Here is an 18900-nt window from a genome sequence, read left to right as displayed (position 1 = left end):
ATTTATAAAATAAGTGGAGATAAGGTTGAAACTATGTCTGAAAGGAGAATAGTATTAAGAAAAAAAGTATAACGCAATAGTTCCAAAACCAAATTTAACAGCTTTCAAGAAATGTTATGTACACATTGCACCTAAAATGTTTGTTGCTCTACCATTCAATCTCAAAACCATCTCAGAAGCAGATTTTCTAGGAGCTGTGGCCTTATTTATTAAGTGTGGAAAATGCTGAAATGTACTTTTATGGATTTTAGTATGTTTTAGTATATAAGTGACTAATATAGATAATAAGTAATATAAATGCTTTTATCCTTTTGTATCATTTTTGTTCGTAAGTGTATCGTTTTTTACTCTGTGCTGAAGAAGACCTCTGTGTAAAACTCACACTCACTGTATATTATAACCAAGTGAAGTGGCCGGACAAAACCGCCTCTTCGATATTTTAGAACTTAATAAAGTGTATAAATACACTGACATAGGTTTTAAACCTAAGGTGGTAATTTTTTTTTCTTGTGTAAATGTATTTTTGTGTTTGTTTATTGTATGGAAAAAACAATAAAGATTTCTTAAGAAAGTAAAATTTGTGATGGAAAATAGTTAAAATTTTTTATGAATACACATTTAAAACTTTATCACAATGTGACATTTCAAAACCTTAAACGAACTGAGCCGAGCGTAAACATGACTTCGATCATGAAAAACACGATTTCATTAGAGTGATCGGAAGTCTTACAAAGTTTTATCCTTTACCGTGCAATATAAGTTGTATAACCTGTTGAGTATTAAAGTCCTTGTACTTGAACAATAAACGTGAACCAGACTGGGTGGAGTCGCCCATGACAGTGACTTTTACCTTGGCTTACTCTTGGTGTCTTCTTGGCACACTGAGAATGTACCAGCTTCTGAGTAGCAACTAGTTACTGACAGACAGCGCTTGCTGGGTGGGTGAAAGAGGTTTAAGTACGAGTAATTACGTCACGTATATGGCTTACATAGTCAAATTTCACTGGAAATAGCTTTCCCCCCTCTAAAACCCCGTCTCATTGCACCTCTACACCATACAGGGCCCCTATGCCAAATTTGATAGTTATAGATTATATATTTTGTGAGATATAGTGATCGTCTGTCAGTCAATGGTATTATCCTTGTATGAGTGTGTCTGTAGAGATGAGTCAATGCTATTTATTTATTCACGGTTAAGCTGTGCTTTTGTAATGTCGAACCCTTCAAATGGACTGTCATGAATTTCTAATCAAAAGTGTATTTTTATATAGTGTAATGCTACCCAATAATAGTTGGGTACTCGTACCTACTGTATAGCAGTTTGTTAAATAAATAGAGTGTAACTAAAAAATATAAAAAAGTTTTATCGCTATTACATAGTAATTAACAAATTAGTAGAAAAAAGTAATCTATTTCCAAAGCTATACAAGTTTGACTTAATATATTTTCATTGGTCAAAGTTAATAAGATCATTCATCATAGTGTTCGTTCGTTTGTAAAATACACAAGTACATAACACACAAAGAATACCCAAACAGTAAAATAAAATAAAAAAAATATAAAATGTAATCGTTAGAACTCAAAAACAATAATGCATTCGCGAAGGAATCTAATTGAATAGCTACGGCCCCAAACATTAACCTTGGGGTACTCCATCAGCAACAAGGCCTCTTCACAGTAACGACCGTCATTCAGGCCACTCTGGTGACACAACTGACGAAAAACTCTCAAAGACACGCGAGTGAAAGGGTCGCCTGACACGGGTAAGTGGCAGAAAGAGTAAAAGTATAAATAGTGCGAGTAGATAGATCCTTACTATCATTTATTACAAGACCACAGTATGGCTCGTCAGGTTAGTGTGCTGAGCTTGTGTCTCGCTGTGTATTGTGCTGGGGAAGTGTTGTCAGTGCGGTGGTAGCAATAGTTTGAATATTATATGTTATGTGATATAGTTTTAGGTGAAAACCTTCGAGGGCTGTTCGGTTTTGAGAGTTTCCATAAATTTGCAGTAGTAATTTGTATGTGTGTATTTTAGTTTTAGTAACAACGTAAGGCGTAAGTACTCACCAGATAATAAAACGAAACTATATAAATTTGATTTCAAAAATAGGACAAGAGTTTTATCAAGGTTTTGTTTTCAGTAATCTTGTACAAATTCTAAGTTCTTTGATAATAGGGTAAATTGATTTGCGGTTAATTGTACATATTTATACGTGACTGTAATTTACTACACATAACAACCGTAAAGTATTTAAGAAACTAGAAATTAAATTAAAATATAACCACATCATACTGAAAGTTGTGTCTTTGTAATTGCTTATACACAAACGGTGCACAGAAAACATTAGATAAACTTATAAAAGGTTATTTAAAAATATACTTTATGACTTTATAGCTTGTTCTATAATTTAAATGGACTGGTTCCGTTAAATCCAGTCATAAAAATGCCATTAAAAGTAATAATTATAATATGCCAACTAAGAGAATGTCTAAAAGTCTTAATTAAGTTTTTAATTGTTTTTCAAGGTTTTCCGTAGCAATACTTGGTGATATAAAATAATTTGTAAAGACATAGTGGTATCCAAAATATTAATTTTACTTATAGGCTACTTCCTCTTTAAATGAAACATCACAAACATTTAAGAACATGCCTCCTAACATGGGCCATAAATGTTGGGAGCATTGTAATTAAATATTACATTATGGTGGCCAACATATATTTTATAGCCAATGATGTAAATTGTCAAGCGTGAGGTTTACTACATCTAAAATCTGGATTGAAGACTGTGTTTTAGCAATATTATAAAAGACGTACTAATATTTTGGGGCAATTAAAACGGTAGCCTTTAAATAATGATAAATTATAAATTGCATGCAGCTTGTATTTTTATAATTATTACATATATACATTTTTTAACTTGAGTTTATGGTGTAACGTGATTTAGCTAGATGAAAAGACAGAATGAATGTTTCTAATCATGATGAAAAGAACATATTCACACAGCAGATATGAAGTAACATAATACACAATGTTTTGTAAGAAATAGGTCTACTAATAATATCCTATTCAAGAAAGTAACCAAGACTAACTTTATTGGTTGTGAATACTAACTTCCTGAAAACATGACGTTTATTTTTTATTACTTGGGTCAGGAAAACAACATATAAAAATTGGTCCGAAATGGATTTTTTTTGCAGGACATATCTGCAAACAAAATGTCAGTTTTTCACATCGTACCAGTTAAAAGTAGCGGCCATTTAAAAAGTGCAATACACAGTAAAGACAATTTATGAAGCAGTGTTTTGATTGCAAAATCGTTTAATCGACAGCTAAGATATTTACCCTGGTGAGATTTTTTTAGATGAAGCCAGTGCAGTTTGTGAATTGTGATTACAGTGTATTTCGAGCTAACGCACTATTAAACAATACTTTCTCCATATACTATGGTACAGGTGGAGACAGTAAAAAACCAAGCCCAATTTTATATCTTATACTTTCAATATCTTTAAATCTTCTCACTATCCATGTATAGAAAGGTTTTATGATAAAACATGATTTGTTCATGGTTTAGCCAACAACATGAAATATTGTATGCCCTTAAATAGTCTACAGTTACAACTTAACTAACTCAAATGTCCATTCCAGATGATAACTCTCGTTTTCGTGCTGGTCGCCGCGACCTGTGCGCTAGCCCAGTACGGCGGCCACGGAGGCTACGAGCACAAGTACGAGTACAAAGAAGAGCCATACGATCCTCATCCCAAGTACTCCTTCGAGTACGGCGTCCACGACCCCCACACCTACGACATCCACAGCCAGAAGGAGGAGCGCGACGGAGACGTCGTCCACGGGTCCTACAGCCTGGTCGAGCCTGACGGTACCAAGAGGGTAGTGGAGTACACAGCCGACCACAAGAACGGTTTCAACGCTGTCGTCCACCGGGAACACAACGTCCATCCCACACACTACGCGGCGCCCAAATACGAGGCTCCCAAGTACGAGTACAAACCAAAGTACGAGTACAAACCAAAGTACGAGTACAAACCAAAGTACGAGTACAAACCTAAGTACTACTAGACTGTTTGACCTTCATCACTTCTCACCCCTCACTCGCTACCTGAGAGCAAAATTTGCTCATGCATTCATTTTATATTTGTTATTAGTGAATAAATTGTAATATATTTTGTAAACGGTGTTTTTTTACGTTTCTCTAACCATGGAAAAACATAAACACACATGCAGCGAATCAGTTATTCACAATCTCCTGGGTTTGGTTGAGTTGGTAAGATAGCCACCAAAGAGCATCATTTCACCTTATATTTCGATTCAGATCTTATCTTATTTGCAATACAATAGGTTAAGTCACCAGTGTCAAAGTCAAAGTTGTAGGAGCTTGGGACAAGAGTGCGCACTTTAAGTTAAACCCGCCAACAAATAGGTCAAATGATTAACAATTGAAACTAAACTAATAGTAAACAATCGTATGTTAGTTGATAACCAAACTACATTTTATTTTTACAATTATCATTAATATATCATTTGAAAAATAATAATGTTACGAAAAGTTACATTTACAAACTCTTGCCCGTGGATGGGGCAAGAGTTCGCACGTAATGTGGCAAAAGTACGCAAATAGCTTAAAGAAGCACGCAAGATATAGTGAAAGAGATTTTATTCGTACAAACACCCATATGCTTAAATGGTACAAAACAACTTAAGTTTTGCACGTTCTTAGTGAAAAATAGTTCTTTTTAACAGTAATCACAAGTGAATTTGCTACCATCCTCATAATTTGAACAAGAGTCATGTACTTGCATGAAGTGCATTGAATCCAGTCCTCCTCTGGCGGTTCCTCTGGACAGATAATTTTGGTACTTAATGGTCCTTGGTTATTGATTGTTTATTTATCTTTGGATTTTTTCGACAAAGTGTGAACACTGAAATAACATGTTTGGGTCATGCGAACTCTTGCCCCAACGGCAATGCGAACTCTTATCCCACATTCAAAGCTTTTACATGTAATGAGCTGCTGCTCGCTGTGGCCATTAATGGAACTAAACTAACATGGCATTAAGTAGAGCATTAAATGAACATTTAAACTACATGTATATAAGGTTGAAACGATTGAATTAATTAATTGAATAACGTATATTAATTCCCAAATACAGTACTTAAATATTGGCTCAAAATAACGGTAAAAATATCTTACCTCATGGTGAGATCAATAAACAGAGAGAATGGTAAAATCAAACTAGGGAGGAATAGCGAGGGTACTGTCTTGCACCGGATGAGACTTAGTGGTACCAAGCTCAAGCGCAAAGTACAAATTTCCGCTCTGCGTACTCTTAGCCTGTGCGTACTCTTGCCCCGAGTTACTCAATACATTTTTGTGATTTTTAGTTAAAAGAACGTCTAAGCTTGAATGTCAATGCAAATGATTTTTAAATATACAACTCTTTCCATCTCTCTTAGGAACGTTGGATTACATTATTTGAAAACGATCGAATAAATAAAATTTAATTCGAGTTTTAATTTATCAATTTTCAAAGCCATTAAACTTTCATTTAACACCTTTTGAAGATGATAAGGGTAAACAAACCAAGATATTCATGCAGTCGCTGCTGAATCTTTAGTCAATGTTTGTGGAAGCCCATTACGAGCTTAATATTTTAGGTTAATACAAAAGTCATTCGATAAGTTTTTTTTTAATCTCATGTTTCTACCATTTAAGTAATAACTTGTGCAGCTAACAATGGTGTACATAGACCTATTATGTACTGTAATATTTCCATAACGTTACTAATGACCCTCAGTTTGTGGCTGCTCAGTTGCTAGACTATGATACAAATCACAATCGCACACATGGGGTTTAAGGTTAATTTTCCTTTATGAAGGAAATTTAGGTTTGAATACGTTTTCGCTAAGTGATAGTGCTGTAATTTTCTCCCCAAAAGGAAGACAAACAGACGTGTATAGTCTTTTTGTTTAAGATGCTATTTAGACTCTAATGTTATGGTTGTAGGTGCATAAATTAAACCAAACTACTGTACATAAAACTTGGAAAATAAGTTAATCGTTTAGGAAATTCTAATTATGACCCTAGAAAAAGTTGAAAACTGGAAACTTTTAACATGAACCGTATTTTTATATTTCATCACTAATCTTCAATTTGACATAATATAACATTTAACTGATGAAAGTTAACACATTTAAAGTAATGCAGTGAAAAGATCAAAACTTACTAATACGGTCGAGAAATTTTAGTTGAAAAGGAATGATAGAGAGTGCAAGATTTCTCGGTTGACATGAAGTTAGTGATTCTTGATAGATTAAACCAAAAGTCAAGTTATTTAGTCAAGTAGTCTTTTGTACATATTATTACCTTGATCAAGAGAGGATACAATAGTTACAATAGCCAGTTTTCACTATTGTAACTTTTCCAATACAATGTATTTTGTAATTTTGGAAAAAAACTTGTGACTTAAATACAATTGTAGGGAAATGTTTGTTGTAAATCAAAAACCAAGCATCCCACGCGACCAGCAGGGCAGAACCCATAAAATAATACGAAAAAGCACTTTTGAATACCTTGACTATGTTTTAAGAAAGGTAAGCAGCCTCACTGTTACGTTTTATGACGTTACAATTCCAAGCAGAGCTTAGTGAATAAGTACTTAATTTGAACTTGTGAACAAAGCGTAATAAAAGTGGTCTGAAAGTCCAAGCAGCCGTTTGGGATGTGCACTGTATCATGTTAATGATGAACACTTTTCAACAACTGATCGTGTAACTATGAGACAAATCACCTCATATTGTATTATCTTTATATCTGCACAATCCAATCACATAATCTAGAAAGCATACATAGTAAGAGAATAAGAGATTGCGCGTAGTTTCTGTTTAACCTCTATGGTTATTGAATTAATATTTAACCATATGATTTTATTTACTTTTCTTTAATAATATTGTCTTGTATTAGTGTCTTCATTAAAACAGTTTAGTTTCTTTTGATCTTTTAATTTTTAATTAAATAAGAAATAGAACATGGCGCAGTCGAATGAAGAACCCGTATCCCTAAACATTAAGCCTCCTGAAGCCTTTTCCTTCAATCCTCACGACTGGAAGACATGGAAGACTCGTTTTGAGAGGTATTATTCCCTTAGTAATTTAGCTCTACATTCTGGAAAGCATCAGATTGACATGCTTATCTACTGTATGGGGGAAAAGGGAGAGGACATACTTAATTCATTCAGTTTAAATGACAATGACAAATCTAATTTCAAAGCTGTTATACAGAAGTTTGACGATCATTTCCTTCCTAAAAAGAACTTAATTTTTGAACGGGCTAGGTTTCTAAAACTTACACAAGGTTCCATGCCGATTGAGAACTTTATCACAGACCTTCACAATCATGCAAAAAACTGTGATTGGGGTCAAATTGAAGAGGAGATGATTCTGATGGTTTTGATTATTGGTATGCGGGACGAAACACTAAGTGATCGTCTTCAACTTGAACCCGAATTAAAACTAAACACAGCTATAAACACTATCCGTAGATCTGAAGAACTATCAAGACAGAAACAAACTCTTAACTTGACTGACATAGCATTAATAAATAAAAATACTCAACATTTAATTAAGACAAACATTATTCCCAATAAATCAAACAATGATCAAAATTTTAAGCGGATTAATGACAATAAAAGCCTGTCCCATGTCGAAAAGAGATGTTTTTGGTGTGGTTCGACAGTTTTACACAAAAGATTCAACTGTCCAGCTAAACAATACAAATGTGGGTTTTGTAAAAAAGTTGGTCATTTTCCAAATGTTTGCAAATCAAACAAAGTCAGTCAAATTGAATATGATGATACTGACCTTGAAACACCCATTGAAAATGTTTGCTCTCAGTACATAGACCCTCAAACATTCATTGGCATTGTAGGAAAAAACTTGCGTGATGATCCATGGTCTGTAGTGTTAAATATGAATGACAGTGATGATGTTCTTTTCAAAATTGATACAGGAGCAGACGTAACGATTTTGCCTTCCGACATTAAACTGAATAAGAAAATCAGGCTCACTCCCACATCCAAAACATTTAGTGGCGCAAATGGTAAAGCTCTGTCAATTTTAGGAACTGCTACTGTAAAATTATCACATAATCACAAAACATGTTATGAGACTATATATGTTTCTAAGGGCACTTCCCAGCCACTTCTAGGTAAACCTGCAATAACAAGTTTGCAGTTACTTGCTCGAATCAACGAAATACAGCCATCCAGTAATGACTGGTATGACAGACACCCCAAACTGTTTGAAGGCTTAGGTTCCATTGATGTCAAATACAAAGTAGAACTGAAAAATAACGCCAATCCATTTGCAATCAACACGCCTCGTCGGATTCCTCTTCCTCTTTGGGAATCTACTAAAGAAGAGCTTGAAAGAATGGTGTCAATGGGGGTGGTCGCTGAGGTACACCATGCCACAGACTGGTGCTCTCCAATGGTTGTTGTGCCAAAGAAGGACTCTAACAAAGTTCGCATTTGTGTAGATCTTACTAAATTAAACAGATGCGTCAAACGAAGATACTATCCTATTCAACCTATCGACATAACACTTGCCCAAATCTCAGAAGCAAAATGCTATTCTAAATTGGATGCTAATAACGGATTCTGGCAGATCACATTGGACGAAGAATCCCAAGATTTGACAACGTTCCTGACACCGTTTGGACGTTTTAAATTTCTGAAACTACCCTTTGGAATAACATCTGCACCAGAAGTGTTCCAAGAATGCGTGAATCGAACCCTTAAAGGTCAAATGAATGCACTTGCGCATATGGACGACATAATTGTTTGGGGGAAAACTCAACAAGAACATGACTATTTCTTAGAAGAAGTACTTACCAAACTTGAATGTGCTGGCTTCACCCTAAACAAAGACAAATGCTTGTTCTCTCAAACCTCGCTAACCTACTTAGGTCACCATTTATCTGAATCAGGAATCAAAGTCGATGAGACCAAAGTCGAAGCTATACGAAAAATGGCTCCTCCAACAGATATTTTAGGAGTTCAAAGGTTACTTGGTATGGTGAACTTCATTGGCAAATACATACCTAACAAAAGCCGGTTACTAAAACCCATTACCGACCTACTAAGTAGAAAAAACGAATGGTGTTGGGGTTGTGAACAACAAAAAGCATTCGATGAATTGAAAGAATTATTGGCTTCTCCACCTCAACTTGCATTCTATGATAAAAATAAACCGACTATGATTTCTGCTGACTCTTCTACACAAGGCCTGGGTGGAGTACTTTTACAACAACAATCAGATGGGAATTGGAAGCCTATTTCTTATATTTCACGCACTCTGAGCGAAACCGAACGAAACTACTCTAACATTGAACGAGAAGCTCTATCATTAACATGGAGCTGTGACAAGTTTAAAGACTACATTGTGGGCAAGCACATCACGCTAGAAACAGATCACAAACCTTTGGTAAGTATTTTGACTACTAAAGAGATCAATGATATGACTCCCCGTCTTCAAAGACTAAGACTTCGTCTGATGAGATATTCCTACAATGTGACATACACTCCTGGCAAACATTTAGCCACTGCTGATTGTCTCTCAAGAAGTCCTGTAGCAGCTAATGAGAGTTATGATTTAGATGAGGAAGTTGAACTGGCCATCCACACAGTAACAAGAAACATTGCCTATGTAACTGACATGGTTCTTGATAGAATTGCATCGGCACAGCGGGCTAGCTCAGAACTCAGGGTAATTAAATCTTACTGCTCAACTGAATGGCCTGATAAAACTAAGATTCCCGATAATCTTAAGCCATACTTCACAGTTCGGGATGAAATCTCTTTTTGTGACGGACTATTGCTTAGAGGAGAACGTCTCATAATCCCGACAACTCTTAGACAAGAAATGTTGACAAGAATACATACAGGCCATCTAGGCATAACGAAATGTCGACTTAGAGCCAACAATAGTATGTGGTGGCCAGGAATGTCACTTGACATTGAGAAATTTGTTAATGATTGTCCCAAATGTACTGAACATAGAACACAACATCATGAACCCCTTTTGCCCAGTGAGCTTCCATCTCGTCCTTGGGAAAAGGCAGCGATTGATCTCTTTAAACTTGAAGGAACATGGTTCGTAGTAATCACTGACTGTTTTTCACGTTATTTTGAAATAGCTACATTAAAGAACCTGTCAACTGCTGAAATAATCGAAAAATGCAAATCTGTATTCTGCCGTCACGGTATACCAATTGAGCTACGATCTGATTGTGGTACACAGTTTGCTACCAGATACACTGGTCTTGAAAACTCTGAATTCAAAAAGTTTGCTCAAAGCTATAACTTTAAACTTGTGACGAGCAGTCCAAGCTACCACCAAAGTAACGGTGCAGCTGAAGCTGCAGTCAAAATAGCGAAGAGTGTACTAAAGAAAAACAAAGACGACCCATATTTAGCCCTCCTAACCTACCGCAATACACCTCTATCCACAAGTGGATACAGTCCTGCTCAGCTAATATACAACAGATCACTGCGAGATAACCTGCCTGTTTTACCTAAAAAACTTGAAATCAAACCCGATCTCTCTCAACTAAAGGAAAAAGAAGATACTTACAAAGCATCTTACAAGAGAAACTACGATAGGCGCTACGCTACAAAAGAACTTCCATCGCTGCCTGTAGGTAAAAAAGTATGGATCCAAGACCTAAAAAGAGAGGGTATTATTATCAGCTTAGGACAAGAGCCAAGGTCATACTGGGTTAAGACAGGAAACACTACGTTGAGAAGGAATCGACACCACCTTTTGCCTTACAAAGGTAATACAACCAAACCGAACAATCCTATTCCTTTATCCATCAAAGATACAACGTCAGATCCTCTGCCATTTACTACTGTTACTCAAAACAACTCTTCCCTATCAAATACTGCTGAAAGAACAACTACTACACCATCTAGAATAACTCAAGATAAAAGTAAACCTTTTTCACGATCAACTACTCCCAATCAAGAAGCTGCAATAAAACAATCATCAAGAGGCAGAATTATAAGACCTACGAAACGTTTTCCTGACTAAACTCTGAAAAGAAACTCAAAGGGAAAGATGTTTAACCTCTATGGTTATTGAATTAATATTTAACCATATGATTTTATTTACTTTTCTTTAATAATATTGTCTTGTATTAGTGTCTTCATTAAAACAGTTTAGTTTCTTTTGATCTTTTAATTTTTAATTAAATAAGAAATAGAACAGTTTCTAAATAAACCAAACCATTATTGTAACCAGTAAAATTATTGTCATTGGTGTTTAAACTGTCGTTTTACCTATAGTACAGTAAAAATATGTTTTGACCCAAAAAAAATTAGCACAACCATGGAATTTGGTACAGATGTTGGGTGTACCTTCTTTTTGAACATACTAAAAGTCCCCTAAAATTGAAGCTGTGCTACAGCCGCCATATTGGAAAATGGCGGCATATTTCTGTATTTTTCGCTATAGTGACTTTATTATTAGAGATACAGGAAAAAGCTAAACGTACAAAATGTAGGTCATCTAAAAATACACATTTTTTGTATTTACCATCTTTCTCTAAACCCAACGGTTTTTGAGTTATTTGTTATTAAGTATATTTTAGTTTTTTCTATTTATCAAAAATAGGTGAAACACATGGAAATTGACCGTTACTTTCAAGGATTATGATAATTTATCCCATTTAGTTAAATAGTGTCATACTATAAAATCTTAAAATTTTTGCTTATTTTATGAGTAAAACAACTCTGCCTCAGCAAACCTGCAGACTCAGCAAATTTCCATTTTGATTGGATGTTTTATTAATTGTAGTTAAATAAAATTAGATTCAACAGGTATCTAGGTTTGCTGCTACAGGTAGGTTATTTTAGTGTGTTTTCTTTTAGTAAAATATCAATACCTTACTATAAAATAACTAATTTTCCAAGTTTGATCAAAATATATCTATAAACAAGCAAACTGCAACAGTTAACTAATTCATAAGAATAGCATGGGAGTTTTAAATTTACAATAAACAAATTTGAATATAAAAATTTTGGTTTTGTTTACCAAAAAGATGGCGATTATTCGTCACGATTAGAATATTATAACCAAATGGGTTTTCAAAAGGGAAATGGAGCCTGTTATTTAAGTAATATTAATTCGTACCAAGCACCGAAAATATTGTATGCAGTAAGGTAATCTACCATATTTTGTAAAGTACGCAATAGTCATATTAATATTTTATCTTCATTTTTTACCCATTTAATAGTTAACATTTTAGTATTTTGATGGCATCACCACACTAACTAACTATACTTGACATCCCATTGTAAATTTGGAAGGGTGTTTTTCGTGTCTAGTTCATGTTGGTGACTAATTAAGTATGGTATAGTATAGTTAGTTTTATATATCAAAAATCGGTGAAACCCATCGCAATCGACGGTTACTTTCAAGGTTTACGACAATTATTCATCCCACTTAGTTGATATCAGAGTGATAGTGGTAGTGCCACTAATTGTTAATGTTAATTGTGTAAATGTTAATTTATTTATTGGGTAAAAATAAGTATACAATATTAATATGACTATTGCGTAGTTTACAAAATATGGTTGATTACCTCACTGCATACAATATTTCCGATACTTGGTACGAGTTAATATTACAGTACTTAAATTACTTGCTTCATCTCCTTTTGAAAACCCCTTTGGTTAGTATTCGAAACGTGATGAATAATCGCCATATTTTTAGTAAACACAACCAAAATTTGTATATTTAAATTTGTAAATTGTAAATCTTAAGCTACCATGCTATTATTATGAATTAGTTAACTGTTGCAGTTTGTTTGTTTATAGATTTATTGTGATCAAACTTGGAAAATTAATTATTTTATACTAAGTTATTGATATTTTACTAAAAGAAAACACACTAAAATAACCTACCTGTAGCAGCAAACCTAGGTACCTGTTGAATCTAATTTTATTTAAATACAATTAATAAAACATCCAATCAAATGGAAATTTGCTGAGTCTGCAGGTTTGCTGAGGCAGAGTTGTTTTACTCATAAAATAAGCTAAAATTTTAAGATTTTATGGTATGACACTATTTAACTAAATGGGATAAATTATCATAATCCTTGAAAGTAACGGTCAATTTCCATGTGTTTCACCTATTTTTGATAAATAGAAAAAACTAAAATATACTTAATAACAAATAACTCAAAAACCGTTGGGTTTAGAGAAAGATGGTAAATACAAAAAATGTGTATTTTTAGATGACCTACATTTTGTATATTTAGCTTTTTCCTGTATCTCTAATAATAAAGTCACTATAGCAAAAAATACAGAAATATGCCGCCATTTTCCAATATGGCGGCCGTAGCACAGCTCCAATTTTAGGGGACTTTTAGTATGTCCAAAAGGAAGGTACACCCAACATCTGTACCAAATTCCCCGGTTGTGCTAATTTTTTTTAGGTTTATGGAATTTTTCTCTTATTTTTACTGCACTACTACGGTTCTCTGTGCAGTTTTAATCATTGTACTCTGCATGGTTTGCTTTGATTCAGCCTAATATCTTTCGGTCATTAATGGTTATAGATCATGTGGTCTGTGATTAGATTTAAGTGGATCCTAACCATAGTTTTCATTCAGGTTAATGTGTCGTTACATTTTTTCTTTGTGCTGACTAAAAACGCGTTCGGAAATCCCAGAAGGGATTTGCTTTAGGAAATCATAACTAATTAATCCGTAAAAGCAAAACTAATAACCCTGGCAGAGAGGAAAATTAAATGGAACAAGCGAGTTTATGATAAATACGTGTCTGTTCCAAACAATAGACTACCGATTCGTACGGTAGACCAAGGACGGTGACTTAGCATACCGTAAAGGTCACAAGGTCAAACCAGAGTTGACCACAGTGATAATTTAGTGCATAAGGACGGTCTCCAACCTAAGTCTGTCTTATCAACCTACGGCACTGAAGCTCCCACTGAGCTAACGTATTTAGTAAAGGATATTTGATTTTGGTAAAGTATGTGACAATAAAAAATGTTGAAAGCACACACATTCAAGAAGGCTAAAAACTTCATAAAAATTGCAGTTACTGACTTTATAGGGTAAATGCTACAGTTATTGGCACCTTAACGGTAAGCTTCGGAGAAATCTACCACAGCTCCTTTGCAATACCTTTTTTAATATCTACGTTTTTTTAATCATGTAGCAGAATGTACTGAGAATACTGGGATGTATAAAGAAAATATATATATCATTACTTAAGTTTATTAAAAAATGAAAATGTTAAAAAATACAAAAATCATAGTTAGTGGCACCATCAACCATAGCTATTGTCACATCTTGGCACAGTTATTGGCACCTATAAAGAGTCTACAAATATTACATTTTAAGCGTCCTAAGGAGGTCTTTGTTGTCTTACGTGATGTATGCCTAACCATATTATAGTATATAGAAGAAAAAATAAAAATTATACAGTAAGTAAAATTAAAATCCTTAAAATTGCTCATGATAGGCCTAGTTTCAGTTATTTGGCAACACCTTTACCGAACTTAATACCGTCTTTATACATATTAATTGGTATTGGTTCCTCGTAGTCAATGCTATCAAAATATTTTTTGTGAAATATTTCATTACAACGTTCACATTTTATCTTTTGTAGGCCAATTTTTTTATTCTCTTTGTTACGTATTTGATCCTGATTGGGGCTTTTCGACGGAATTTTAATGGTTTTAAAAATAATATGATGGATCAGTTTTTATGGTTTACCCTTTTTTTATGTGGTAAAAATTAGTTATGTGAAGCTTTGTATCTATATATATATATATATATATATAAATTAAGTATATCGGCCTAAATAAATTATACCATTTTGTTTAGAGTTAAAATGACCATAATATGTATAAACAATGTTAATCAAAGTCATTTGATATTTTGGTGAGAATCCCATGTTTCTGTTATTTAATGGGTTTTAATGGGGCAAATCGCCATTGGAAATCAAAGTTTTAAATAAAAAATGACACCCAAATGTCAAACTTCCCCATAAACGAGTACTATGTATAGGTGAGAAAACAAAAACTGCTGAAAAGAAAAACAATTTCAAATGAAGCAAGATATTATGAGGTTTACGTACTTATACAGTCAACACAGAAGGTGTGAATGACTCTAGCTTAGAACTAGCCCAAGCTTATAAACACCCCAGCATGAAGCGATTCAATTAAATAGATCACCTCTCCAGTCGTCAAATAGCAAAAAACTGACTCCGAATTTATGAGTTTCCTTACTTACCTTTCACTGCATTAGTGACATTATTAGTGTGAGATTGATAATTTCAACCCAAAACCAGTTCACCCAATTATTGTTTGTTTGGACTTGGAGTGAAAGTTAATTAGGATACATAAGGGGAAACATTCAAACAACGCATAACATTTTGATCTCTTTTTATCGTTCAATAACAAAGCACAGCTTGTTGTGCCCATGCATTAAATAAGTGGAATTCACTAAACGCTCAACCTATATTTTCGAATTACAAGTGTTATTTATAGTTTTTTTAGATTTCATGTAATTTAATAACATGTACGAAGCCTGATCAAGAAGTTATAATTAATTATATCGATGTTTGGGAATTAGATGACTCTTTAAAATTTAAGACAGCCATGTGTATTTACTGTATATTCGTATGAATTAATACTTTGCAATAATAAGAAAAATACAATTTAATACTTTACAAGTGCCATACTGTATATTTGTTCAGCGAATAAAAAAATTCTTTTCCTTCGAGGAATCGTAATACAGTCTTCTTACATTAATAGTCCAAGCAGCATACGTAAAACATAACTGAAAATAATTATTATCTCCAATATTTTTAATTCTATAAATTGTATTAAACGAAATTTAACGACCACAAAATTTTAAATTGTATTTACATAAATTGTATTTACTAAACGACATAAAACAGGGCATAAACAGTTTTTAGTGTTAGATTCAAACACGTCCGTAGTATTTCGTTCTACAGCTAAATGAATTAGACTGAACTTAACAAATCTCTAAAAGAAGTAGATCATTCCAGTTTACTTTAGAATGACCGTTTATGCACTGTTAATCAACGCCTTAATTCTTGGAGGAATGCAAGTTGTAGAAATGAGATACAACAGTACCAGTATGACACTAACAAGTTGGAGAATAAGGCTTTTCTTGACGATAATGATTGGCATGGAAGCTAAACAATTAGAAAAACGAAATTTCCTTTGGGGTAACGATACGTCTAACTTCACAACACAAAATAATTAATTGTGTTTCTACGTTGAACTTTGTAACATGGATTTATTTATTTTTTTACCACTAAAGTGCAGTTTATAGGCTAACATTTAACGCAATATATTTTTATAAGTAACCTGTAAGGTTTTTCAGAGCACAGTTTTATTCCTATACTATTGGCTGGTATTGTTGAAATTAATCTGACAACCGTCATAATAGATAGTAATATATGTATAGGTTAAATACCTACTAGAGGTCATCCAGTGGTTGAACACTCAGCCAAAAATATTTAATCTACAGAACTCTCTATTTTCACTCCACGCTGTAAATAAAACATGCTATTGGAATTTCTTCCATTTGTTTAGAATTTCCGTTTACATTTCATTGTTAATTTATTACCAATCATGGCAGCCCATAAGACCCATGTTAATTTTTTTAAATAATAAATTATTTTTTGTGCTTATTTTTGCTCTATAGAGCTTAATTATTATTAGTAAACTAAGCCTAATAAATAGCCTATTATTAGTAAGCTATTAATAAGACTTATTATTAGTGCTTATTATTTATAGAGGGATTCTGAACATATACAGGAAAATATAATTTTAACAGTATGCGTAGATTTTCCCTGCGATGCACACGAGCTGTAAAAAAAGGTTTTAACATGCTTGCATGCTTTCCTATTAATATATAGGATAGGATAATAATAAATATAGATATAAATAAATAGGATCTGTGACTAACTGTTTGTGTAACTTACCTATAAACAGCCAATGTATGTTTGTGATGTTCTATTTCACGGTTTCTGATTTACAATTAGTAATAAAGTTTAATAGTCAGCTGCGTCTGATACTTACACAGACCAAAAAAGAGCATACTTGTATTTACATTTTAAAAAATTCTGGAATTTTCTTGAAGTCTAAAACACAGTTTACATTCAACTTTTAACTTAATTTTACGCCTAAACATAAACTTAATTTTAGGTTTAGTATAAACCAACGAATATATTCTGTTTTAATAAAGGGCGCTAAGTAAACAAAGATCAGGTATAGGCTACTCTATGTTCCCGCTGTGGATTGCGCAGAGCACCAGTTCTATGTTTTCTTTTTAATATGTGCTTGGTTTATTTTACTATTTATTTTAAAGCAGGTTGTCATATGTTTCATTTATTGCACATTGCGCCTAATATGCTTTTTGATCATATATTTGACAGTGATAACTTGGGGGGCCACCAGTTGACCGACAAGATACTTGGTCGTCTTGCCACTAGACCGTCTTTTTTAATTAAATAGATAAATACTGAAAACCAGTACGTCGACAAGTTATTTCATCGTCAGTCCAGTTGACCGGCCTGTAAATCTAAATTATTATATACGAGAAACCAACTTGTCGTCAATCCTCCCGACCGACTTACCACTTGCTCGTCTTTTAGGTGGGGATGTGTTGAGCGGCAGTGCCAGCGGCGCGCGCAGCTGTGGAGGGCACTGCAGGCGTACCAACTTCTGTATCTTGTAGCGGCGGTTTTCATTCCGACGATTTTCAGCTATCACAATGCAGCGGACTAGCGAGGTTCTTATTACGTGTAATTGTTTGTTTCTCAATCGATATTTTGTTATACACAGTACAGTGAATATAAATAGGCCTAGGCCTATATTAGTTTACTTCAATGAAATAAATGTTTTATTTAGCTAAATAAATAAAAATACGCCGATTGAACAAATAAAATTGTTACAGACAACAGGAAGTCCTTAATATGATCAAAAAAGTGTTTATCTTTATTAAAAAATTACTGAAATTTGTAAACTTACTGCTGGCGACAAGGGTGGTGCCATACATAGGTTTATCAATAAATAAGATAAACATGGACAACCTTATGCAGCTATAAGTCAGGAAACATTTGTAGAAACATTAAAAAGCAATACCAATTTATGAAATATGATAAAATATTTACAGGAAATGTTGATTACTGTATATACATCGTGAGTATCTCCAGCAGTTACACACTGGTGATCTTTGAGTTGACTCTTTTAAACTCATTGATTATTACTTTTTTTCGTTTTGAAATAAATTCTGTATTACTTTGAAATTGCTCGAATTCGAGCAACATGTACACGAGTTTGAATATTAAATTAACTAACATATTTATGTAATAGGAGGGTCAAATATTGTTAACAGTGGTGAGGTAACTACCGTTACATTTATTCAATTGAGAGATAAATACAAATTGATAATACCGGTTATTTAAAGCTTTGTTGTCTATTTTTCCCTCTCTTAAAAAAATAAAATAAAGAATGAATTTAGACTTTTGGTGACATTAGTTTGTACTATTTCTCCTTAAATGACACTGCTGTCTTGGTAAGCAATAGTTATCTCGGTAAACTATTTATTTGCTGAAGTGCACAGTGTGCTACTTAGCCTGAGAAACATCTTTTGTTTTATGATTTTGTTGTAGGCCTATTGAAAACCTTGTCTAGAAGGAATTCCCATTGCCTGTGTTACCGGGGAGAAGTTTTTCTTAGTAAAGTCTGTAGACGTCTTCGGTTTTACACAGAAACATGTAATTATAATTGAAGAAGTACATGTTTTATCCTCTCAC

At 33.7% G+C, this 18900-nt stretch overlaps 3 protein-coding genes across 3 annotated transcripts in view; 2 read left to right on the top strand and 1 right to left on the bottom strand.

Moving 5' to 3' along the window:
• LOC128991335 (neurobeachin-like protein 1) overlaps positions 1 to 18900 on the bottom strand; it is a 423043-nt gene that overhangs the window by 221668 nt on the left and 182475 nt on the right. The gene's annotated exons all lie outside the window — the stretch shown is intronic.
• On the top strand, positions 1833 to 4191 carry LOC128991366 (cuticle protein 7-like). The gene is made up of 2 exons (XM_054414174.1): positions 1833 to 1852; positions 3647 to 4191. Exons 1-2 carry the CDS (start codon positions 1841 to 1843, stop codon positions 4076 to 4078), a joined length of 444 nt encoding a protein of 147 aa, XP_054270149.1. The 5' UTR covers positions 1833 to 1840; the 3' UTR covers positions 4079 to 4191.
• Positions 7985 to 11107, top strand: LOC128992880 (uncharacterized protein K02A2.6-like). Its single transcript, XM_054416624.1, has one exon. The coding sequence runs from the start codon at positions 7985 to 7987 to the stop codon at positions 11105 to 11107; it is 3123 nt and encodes a 1040-aa protein (XP_054272599.1).

The sequence above is a fragment of the Macrosteles quadrilineatus genome, unplaced genomic scaffold (assembly GCF_028750875.1).
Source record: "Macrosteles quadrilineatus isolate MER2022 unplaced genomic scaffold, UCM_ALF_1.0 Scaffold_4__1_contigs__length_99947679, whole genome shotgun sequence".
In the NCBI taxonomy this organism is placed as follows: Eukaryota; Metazoa; Arthropoda; class Insecta; order Hemiptera; family Cicadellidae; genus Macrosteles; species Macrosteles quadrilineatus.
This window is presented reverse-complemented; position numbering and strand designations above follow the sequence as displayed.

What these genes read in the sequence shown, in the direction of transcription:
- LOC128992880 (XM_054416624.1), top strand. Translation starts at nt 7,985, where the DNA reads ATGAATGACAGTGATGATGTTCTTTTCAAAATTGATACAGGAGCAGAC.